The 10,433-nt window shown below is 39.2% G+C and overlaps 1 protein-coding gene across 1 annotated transcript in view; it reads left to right on the top strand.

The window, feature by feature from the left end:
- Nucleotides 1-634: 634 nt before the first annotated feature.
- The window catches only part of SLIT2 (slit guidance ligand 2), a 92,262-nt gene continuing 82,463 nt past the window's right edge, over nucleotides 635-10,433 (top strand). Inside the window, exons 1-2 of the mRNA XM_066633000.1 lie at nucleotides 635-688; nucleotides 5,432-5,503. Coding sequence (XP_066489097.1) covers nucleotides 5,484-5,503 — 20 coding nt within the window. The 5' untranslated portion in view covers nucleotides 635-688; nucleotides 5,432-5,483. The remainder of the gene's footprint in view (nucleotides 689-5,431; nucleotides 5,504-10,433) is intronic.

The following is a 10,433-nucleotide window of genomic DNA, read 5'->3' as shown; positions in this document are numbered from 1 at the left end:
AAGATGCTGAGACTTGTTTTTTCTCAACTGACTTATGCTCTGGTTTAGTTCAGAGAGAAACTGTAGAATGTAATGACCCAGCTACACGCCTAAGAATGTGAAATTCTGGAAGGAAGCTGCCTTTAAAGAACGAAGGGTGGTCTCTCCCGCTCTTCCTTGCCAAGGATAGTGAAATTAACATGCAGCTGGGCTTCTCTGATAAATGGATTCTGTTAGGTCACTGAGGGGATGCATGTGACATTAAGTGATTTACAGCCCTTTCCCTTAATGAAATTGTTTCAGCGAGATGACGCTGAGAGCTTTTAATGGATAGCTTTTCTTGATGTAATGAAATTGCATTCCTTTGGCATTTAATATAAGGTGCGTTATTATTTACGGGAGCTTTCCCAGGGCTGTCGTGTTCTTGCACACGCAGTTCAGAACAAAAAGAGATTTCAGTGGCGACATCCAGACCAGAATGGCGTGTGACATTCTTAAGCAGATGAGTGTATTTGGGGAGTACATTTCATTTAGCCTGGCCTAGTTCTCAAAGCCTCATCTGTTAAGGAGTCTTCCTTACCAGTAATGCTGCCAGCCTGCATCTCTTTCATGTATCGCCTCCTAATCTGTTTAACAGGCAACTGGATTACAATCAGATCAGCTGTATTGAAGATGGGGCGTTTAGGGCTCTCCGTGATCTGGAAGTACTGTAAGTAACTGCTTGTCTCTCTTCTTAAACAGGGAAGTTCAAATGCAGAAGCTTATCTGGTAGCTGCAGTTTTGGTGTCAAAATGCTCAAATGAAAAGATGTATTATGGAAAAAAAATCCACTTTGATGTTTTGTGGGATATTGAAAACATATGGGAAGAATGGGAATATTGGTTATTTAACAAGGACATCACATTCACTGAAGATAACCATGTAAGGCAAAATAATTCCCTTAAAACAGCAAAAGAAAGGAGTTTTATGATTCAATTTGTTCTTGTAAAACCATTTTCCATTGCTCAGATCCCATACAATGCAAAGACATAAGCTCTTTGTATTAAACACAAAGCCTGGAATACACTTTAGCAGCTTTTAGAAAGCTAATTTTCTAAGAGAAGGGAATGTGGTGTTTTCAAGAGATATGGCTTTCCATATTCAGTTTTTTTACAATTGGTTTTGGCTCCTGAGCTGCTGTCTGCAAGCTGTTCACTGTGAAATAGCCTCACAGAAGTCAACAAGATTATCCTACAAATAAGCAGGTAAGCAAAAGAAACTTAAGTACCTTTTGAATTGCTGAGCCAATGAGTGCTACCTGTCCACATTAAACTGAAGGTGTGACCAGCTTACTATTTTGACACTTCCCTTCTGATTTTGAACTTTAATTATTATAATATAACCTTTCATTATGGCAAAATAATTTCTAATTGTCTGCACACAAGCAGTAAAAACAATGAGGAAAATGGCTAATTAAAAAAAAATAGCTTAGCTCACTTGTCAGAGCTGCATATTGCTTAGGAACATCTTTTGATGTCACTAAGGCTGTATGTGTAACAAGAGAATGCAATGCTCTATGTAAATTCTGCATCATTTTAATTTGCTTTCTTAAGAAAAACAATCAAATAGAAAACTGAAAAAGTAACCTTATTTACTAACTTCAAAGCTACAATAATCTGACAGCAGAGAAGTTTAATTCTTAGTTGTTTTTTGACAGTTTTTTTTTCAAAATCAGAAAGCCTTTCTCAGAATGAAAACACATTTTAAACCAAAGAAAACTCAGACAGATGACAAAAATGTGATAAGTATTTGTCAGTTTAAGAGCTAATCTCTGTTCAGATCAAATGGTGGAAGATTGTTAAATACTAGTTGGCATTTTAAAAATTGCCACCACAATTATTGGATTTTATTGAACATGAAGAATAGCATTATGGGTAGGATGATATTTTGAAGGAAAAAAGTTTTAATTTCAAAACATATTCATTATTTAAGAATGAAGATAGGTAATATTCTGTTAATGCTGTTACATATGTTCTGCATTATTTTATCAGCAATTTACAAATATATAATTGGCAATTATCTTTTACAAAACTGGATTGAGCAGGTTATTAAGCTTTTCTCTTGTTTACAAAGAACCTTAACTTCATAGCAGTAATTTAAAGTTGTCCTATGTGAAGTGGGCAGTGAAGGTCAAGCAAGGCCTTTTCAATGAGCTCTCATAAGGCCCTGGTGCATTAATGTATCATATATATTAAATTAATCACATACTACCACATGCCCATATGTGGTATAAGTCCAGGTTGTTCCCATTGTTAGATCAATTCACCATAAAACACTATTGGACTGTCTCAAGATATAATGAGCCTCACTGTTTGTATCACTACAGAATTGGCTAGATGTAGCAAATTAGTTAAATATAACTATCTGTAAAGTGATAAATGATCAAGAGAAAATATTTTGAAGAAAGTGTATCCTTCTGTAGATTCTGTTCCTTCAGCAGTTGTGTACATGGCCTCTAAAAAGGTGAAAAAGAGAGAGATCTGAAATCACAAGTCTGTAAATTCCTTCATGATAATCCACTAGAAGTTAGTAAATAAGGTTACTTTTTCAGTTTTCTATCTGATTAACTGTACTTTTGCTACAATACAGCATTATTGCACAAGGGCAATTTGTATGTTTCATACATCACATGTGTAACAGAGTTGTATGTGTATTGTAAATATATATATATATATATATATATATATATATAAGGTCCATATGTGTGTGTGTGTGTGTGTGTGTGTGTGTGTGTGTGTGTATGTATATACACACTGAAGAGACTTAAGGATGCCAACAAGAATGTGTGTATATATATGAATCTTAACCACAGTTTCCTAACTCTGACTAGTGTTACTACTATGGCCAGAGGCCTTGTATTTCTGCTAATAAAAACATGTTGGGGTGCAGTGGGGGGATCCTTGTGACAGTGCAAAGTTTCTTATTAAACAGTCTAACTGAAATTCAGACAATTAAAAAAGATGTCTTGAAAGAGTTTTAGGTAGTCCTTCTGCCAATGAATCGCTCCTGTGTGTGCTGTTGTGGGTTTCAAAATTACATCTTTCTGCTTTTTTAATTTCCTCCTGCTGCTGCTCAGTGGAAAAAAAAAAATCAAATAGTGAAAAACAAATGGCAAAGAAGAAAGCAACAGCTCTGGCAGTTGTCACAATGCTGTCCAACCCTAAGAAATGGTTACTTGGCCCCAAGATTACCATAAACAGATTGCAGGAACATTTTGGGCAGTTGGAAGAGAGGAGGTAGAGATTAGCAACATTATCCACTGAATTAAATAAAATGTTCTAAGTTTTGACACTTAATAGGGCAATCCTGTACAGGTTTACTCAGAAGTAATTCCCACTATGTTCAGTGGGGCTTACTCTCAGGTAAGTATGCATAGGAGTGCAGCTTTAAACTCACAAGCGTGAGCCAGTAGCAAGGCGAAACATTCTTTTTCAGAATACTGGTACAGCTATTTACTTACTTTGTTTTATGCATCACTCCAGACAGATATGGGAACTAGCCTGCATTTGCAAAAAATATTTAGGAAATTCTAGTATATTCCAGCAATTCTCAGAGCAATCAGCATTAATTGGCAGAATGCTATCCAATTCACATCGCTGGTTAGCATCTCTGGAGTGTTTCAAGAACACTTTGTTCCTTTTAACAAAATGCCTTGAGAAAACAAATCTTGTGTATATAGTAATAAAATAGTAATACTTAGGTTTTTTCAAAGGAATATGAAGTTGCAATATGGTTCTCATTAGTTTGGTGACGCTGATAAGTGCAAAGACAGTAACATTCTGAAACTGTTCTCCGTGCTCTTCTAATATAAGGGATTATTGGTCAAAAACGTTCGCATGTCATAAACCTTCTTACCTTGCAATTGAGTCACTTAGATTGATTTTACTGTGGCTATTTATTTATTTATTCGATTTATATTCCGCCTTTCTCCCAGAAGGGCACCCAAGGCGGCTAACAATCAGGTTAAAATACAAGGCAAAACAAAGGCAAGGCAATACAAGGCAAATACGACAAACAAATGTTGTCATACATATTTTCTTTCCATGCTCAGAGCCACAGAAATGAGCACACTCAGTCCAAGGGAATGTTGTCCGTGTCATAGCCTTGAGCACTGAGACATCCCAGTGCTTTGGTACTATTCAGGTTATAGTGATCAGGGGATTAACAAGTACAACTACTGCTGATACACAGAGAGACAGGCTTCTTCACTTCACACCCTGCTGAACCCCAGAACTATCACATTTTTTAACCACCAAACTGAAATATGCATCATGGGAGATTATACAGAAAGCTTGCTTACTTACTTACTTACTTACTAAATAAGTAAGTAAGTAAGCAAGCAAGCAAGCAAGCAGAAAACTACTATGTTATTTTCCAATCAGAAACTATTCTCTTTAGATCTGAGACTCTTCTAACCCACCTCCCTAATCCTTATGGCAGTGGTCCCCAAATTGTGAGCCGTGGCTCCCCAGGGTGCCATGAAAATTGGCCAGGGAGCTGTGGAATCAGCAGGAAAACCTGCTGCCCTATACAATGTATAAGATTGTAGCCCTAATGGAAAACCACGGCCAATGGCCCAATAGGTCAAGGGAGCTGCCAGCTGAAAAAGTTTGGGAACCATTGCTTTATGGCATTGTAGTCCATAATCAAGATAGGTCTGCACGTATGTTCAAAATTTTTGGCTTGTCTTACTTAGCCAGTCAGATTGTATGGTCACCACTGACCTTCTCTCATTCATGTTCACGCTCAGTTCTGCTGGTACCTCCTGCAATAACTGAGCAAGACATTTTTGTTCCCTTCTTTCCTCCCTCACGTTCTCTATGGAAAGGTTATGCTCACAAGTTGGGCATTTTGCAGGAGCCTTCATTCCCTGCACAAAACCAGCTGGGGACAGGATCTTTGTGTTGAGTGTGTCTTGTAAGTATTACTCTTATATCAAGAGTAAGATTAAATTTTATCAGTTGTATGATGAACATTGCTACCTCAATGAGCCACTGTCATTCTTTGCATCCTAGACTTAGGCTTCAATCCTGTAACGCTTTCTTGGGAGTAAACCCCATTGAATACAATGGGACTTACTTCTGAGTAGATATGCATAGAATTGCACTGTTCATTGCTACATGCACCTATCTCTTTAAGCAAAGTGTCTTTAGTACCTATTGATAAAATCATTTAGGAGTATTACACTCTGAATTCCTTATGCAGAATGTAGAAAAAACTATTTCCTGTTCCTAATTCTTTCTAAAACACAGAGCTGTCCCTGCTGCAGTTTGCTGCTTTGTTTTGTTTTTGATTTATGTGTATGCCTAAACCAGCAAAATTCAGTGTATTTCAGAGACTTTGGGGTATTTTGGATCCTGCAAGAACCGGTGTGTCATTTGAAATGTTTGTGTTTCTCTTTATTGTTTTGCAGCACCCTCAACAATAACAACATCACAAGACTCTCAGTGGCAAGTTTCAATCATATGCCTAAACTCAGAACCTTGTAAGTAGCTGTGGTTTTACTGTTTTTTGTTTGTCTGTTTTTCCCTTTTTATGACTTTTAACACCTGATGAGATGTCCCAGGGCCAGCTGGAACAATACATCCATCAGCCACTGAGACTCATGAAGGAGAGGAGCATGTGTCGTAGTCCCCCACCCTTAGGTGCACAATTGTTTCTTCATTTTATCTTCTGCATAGTCATGGGGATTTATTCAGACCATTCCTTGCATGGTATCCACAGATCCCTGTATCCCTGTATCTGCGGATCCTACTCAAGTCTCAGCATTGTGGCTCCGGCACGTCCCTAGAATTTAGGCTGGTGATTTTTGGGTTCACCTCTGGCTAGCCAAGATGTCCACAGCAATAGGCTTTTTGGAGGGGATTATTCCTTCGTGTGTTATTTCGTGTGTATTTCGTGTGTCCGTTTTTGAGCAATAAAAGTTTATAGTAAGATGTGAAGCTATTTGAAGCATATAATAGATTGAAATTTGGAATAGTCAGATGGTCAAATTTTATTTAGTTTAGGTTCTGGAGAGCAAAAATAGATAAACGTTTTGAAGAATAAGTCATGTTTCATTGACTATCAGAACAGGGCCGGCCTGAGGCTTCCTGGCACCGTAGGCATTTGAGCCAAATGCTGCCCTTACCCTTAATAGTAAATGTACCATCCCCTGCTCCCCCCAATGGAAGCAAGTGGAGGGGACACCCACTGCCAGTCTTCTTCCTGACACAACTTCTTCACTTGGCCTTATGGGTGCTCCCCCCCCCCCCAAAGACAATTTGTGACTGGCTGTCAGATACCTTGTTGGCATCCTTCAGTCTAAGACTCTGGTATCGCACTCTGAATAGTGTTCTGGAACAGAGTGTCCTCTCCAGTGCGCGAAGCCTGGGTAAAGTAGATATGGAGGATAGACTGTTACCCATGCAGCAAATCCTCCCTCTCCACGTCGCTGAAATGGTCCAATGGAAAGGCAGAGGCCAATACGGTTGGTTCCAGCGGCGTCGCAGGAGTTGCCAGAACGTGACTGTGTTCAGCCATGAACTTCCTCAGGGACTCCGGCTCCGGATTTTGCCTCGAGGTTGACTCCTGAAGCCTTTTCCATAATTGGATGTAGCCACAAGGCAGTGGAGGTTTGGGATCAGAGTTTTCCTTCTCTCAGATGAGCTGTAGCCACAAGGCAATGGAGGTTTGGGATCAGAGTTTTCCTTCTCTCAGATGAGCTGCCTTCCCAGGCTAACGAGTCCCATCTACCCGGTGGTTGTTCAGTCGCCTCTTACAACAAGTTGTCGTAAGTTATCTGACAGCTGTCAGATAGGATAAATGTAAAATCTTATTAAGATCTTATTGTTGTAATGCTGGCAGGCCTAATTAAATTAAAATGGCTCTCCCAGATACTTTTTAATATAAAAATGCCTCTGCTTTTAGTTGTGCTACAGTTATGGTTGTGTCAGCATTTGCTTTAAGATTCTTATTTTTAAGGATTGTATCTTGCATGTAAAACATGCTGGCAAACCCAATGATGCAATGTAGTGCTGAGATAAGGGGGAAAACATTCCCTTACCCCGAGGAGGCCTCTGTGGTTGGCCCCCATGACAGGATCGCATGCCTGCATTAGTGCTGGAATGTTGGATAGGATTGGGCTCTTAATCAAATAATTGAACTAGTTCTTGATCAATGTTAATTTAAAAAGGGTCTTGGGTGCCCCTTGGGGAGAAAGGCAAGATATAAATTGAATGAATGATTGAATGAATAAATAACACAGGCCTACAAAATTGAGGGTCAGAAATGTTTTTCCCAAAATTTATGGTGGTTTGATATGAATTTGGGGTGCTGATTCCAAAAATGGCATCCGTTTTGCCCTATCACATCTAGTTTTGGAGATACGGCATAGTTTCATTAGTGAATGGTTCAAGCAGCTTCCTCTTGAGGAAGCCGTGGTGTAGGCTTCTTCATGAGGAAGCTGCTTGAACCATTCACTAATGAAACTATGCCGTATATCCAAAACTAGATGTGATAGGGCAAAACGGATGCCATTATCGGAATCAGCACCCCAAATATACCCAGGAATTGGTGTAACATTTAAGGAAGCAAAATGTGTGTTGTCCTGTGTAGTTTAAAAAAAGAAAATGTGTGATTTCTTTTTTAAATAAAAAAGTTAAGCACAACTATTTTAGAATATTCCAGTCCAAATCTGATGTTCTTTTTAAAAAAACATTGAGAAAATAATGACTTTCAGCTCAGTCCTGTGCAAAGCTACTCAGAAGTGAGCCCTGTTGAATTCAGTATGACTTATTCTTGGGTAAGCATGTGTAGCAGTGGTTCCCAAAGTTTTCAGCTGGCAGCTCCCTTAACCTACTGAGCATTGGCCGCGGCTCCCCATTAGGGCTGCAATCCTATATACTGTATAGGGCACTGGGTTTTTCACAAGGATTCCCCAGGGAGCCATAGCTCACAGTAAGAATCACTGGTATATAAGATTGCAGCTTAAAACTGTGATGCTGTGCTGGTCATGTCCTTACATTACAAATAGCTGTGAAAGGGATTCACCAATCCCTTTAGTCTCCCCTACCCCTGCATAAGGAATGGCCTACCCTGAAAGAAAGAGAAGCTGGAGATGCTGTGTCGGAATTGTTGTGGGATGGCTGCTTCTGGCCTGTTTCTTATTCAGCAAGGAACAAGCTGTGCCTGAAAGGGGTTGCAGGTACTCTGACGACAGAGCCTTGCTGTCCTTGTTGGACAGGTGGTGGCGTTAATAGTTTCGACTCTCAAGCCAAACAGAAAACAACCTTTCGCCTCGCTTCACTCCCCTCGTTGAGATTTGTACTTATTATGGAGAGCTTGAGAAGCAAGCTGCAGAGTACAGTGGACAAACTGTGTAGGGCTTGCCCACCAGTAAGCATTGCAAAAAGAGAGGATCCACATTCTCAACCTGCAAGCCAGACTGCAGAGTTAGTGGATCTGCTTGTAAATGTGTTGACGGCATTCTTCATATTGTCCTTCTCGCATAGGAAACAGTCCTGTAACACGTGTATGTTGGTTACTCATATTTTATAATTCAGAAAGTGTGAAATATAATGACTTGCATAAAATAATCCAGGGAAAGATTAAAATAGATTAGACAGTATAAGATCTGTGATTTTCTTTTGTTTGGGTTTTTGTTTAAACAAACAAATAAACCAGCAGCAGCACCTTTATCTAGTTTTTAACAGGTACTCCTGCAGCTCGTTTTAGACAAGCAGATCTGGTCACTGCAACACTTTTTTTTGTGACACATCCTGTATAGATTATTGTCTAAGCTCTACTTGAGGGTGTGTGGAATCTGCAGTTCATGCAGAATGCTGCTCCCAGATTCCTGATGGGGGCCTGTTGTTATAATGCACACCTTCATTTTTTGTTAAATTTGTACTGGTTCCTAGTATGCTTCCAACCCAATTCAAGCTGCTGGTTACTCCCATTGAAGCTCTAAATCAGTGCTTTCCAAACTTTTCCAACTTGCATGACCTGCTGGACCATTGGCCACAGCTCCCCAATGGGTCTACAATCTTCTACATTGTATAGGGCGGCAGGTTTTTTGTCGAGATTCTGCATCTCCCCTAACTGGTTTCCACAGTTCCCCAGGGAGCCATGGCTCACAGTTTGGGAACAACTGCTGTAAATGGTTTGGACTGATGTGTTTGCAGCACATTCCACTTCTTCACGAGTCTGCCCACTCATTGAGAGCAGCTGGTGAAGTTGTGTACTGCTATCTGCCTTAGGAGTTGTGTCTAGCCCCCCACCTTTTAATCTTCTGAATGTTAAGAAAGGTCTTTCTATTTAGGTTGCTATAAGCATATTTAATATGTTCCCTCCTGGGTAGATTTGATTTGTATGGCCCTCCTGCTAACAGTTATGCATTTTTGATGTTTGTTGTGTTTTGCTGCTTCTTTTATGGTGGTTTTAAGAAGTTGGTGGTTTTGTATTTCTAATTGGATTGTCTGCTGCCTTGGGGCGGAAAGCAGTTTATAAATGTTAAAAATGAATAAACATCTGATAAAATTGCACTTGAAAACTGTTTTTAGTATTTAGTTTTCAGACCATGTTCTTGATCTACTCTTTTTTTCTCCTTCTAATGTAACTTTATGAGATTACCATGTGAGAGCTGCAAAAGGATAGTGACATCATAGATTATTCTGAAAATAAGGGCTGATTTATACCTCCACATGTACTATTCTCTTCATTTGAGAAAGCATTAAAGTCCAGCTGAAGTCACTTACCTAATTTAATGAATATATTTGTCTGATATCTTATCTTGGGCAGAGTGCTTTTGCTACCTGGCAAAGAGCCATATCCCTTGCTTAGGTCCTTGCCAAGAAAGAGGCGACTTTCTTAATTCCTTCACTCATTGCCATTTGGTCTTTTAATTTCAAGCATTGCTTTGAGTCTGGATCCCTAGGAACCAAAAGCAACTAATCCCCTCTTCTGTGATTAAACCAAAGAGAGGAAAAGGGGGGAAAAATATGTGAAAGGAGGTATTTTATTTTGAATTATTTCATCCTGTTCAACAGAAAATGAATTTGAGCTACTAAAAGGATTTCTGCAAGCAGTTACTATAGTGACTAATAAGGACTCAGAATACCCATATCTTCAATTAGAAGACAAACCTTTATTAACTTAGTCCAATGCCTTGTCAGTCCATTGGTCGCTCTTTAAATGATCCCATACTTGTTGCACAGACCATAGCTAAAGTATTCCATCCCCTCCTCTCACTTTCAGGTTCCTGTATATTTTGTCTCTTTCATTTAGAAGAAAGAAAGAAAAAAATGATTTAGAGTCTGTGTTAGCAACCCTCATTTTGATTGAGCTAATTAGACCACCTTTTAAAACTTAATGTTGTTTTATTAGTTCTGACTTCTTCATAGTTTCATAGTTTTGAAAGAATCATAGTTAGGTTC

Source organism: Tiliqua scincoides, chromosome 6 (genome assembly GCF_035046505.1).
Source record: "Tiliqua scincoides isolate rTilSci1 chromosome 6, rTilSci1.hap2, whole genome shotgun sequence".
Taxonomy (NCBI): Eukaryota; Metazoa; Chordata; class Lepidosauria; order Squamata; family Scincidae; genus Tiliqua; species Tiliqua scincoides.
The sequence above is the reverse complement of the archived record's forward strand: the minus strand, read 5'-3'. Positions and strand labels throughout refer to the sequence as shown.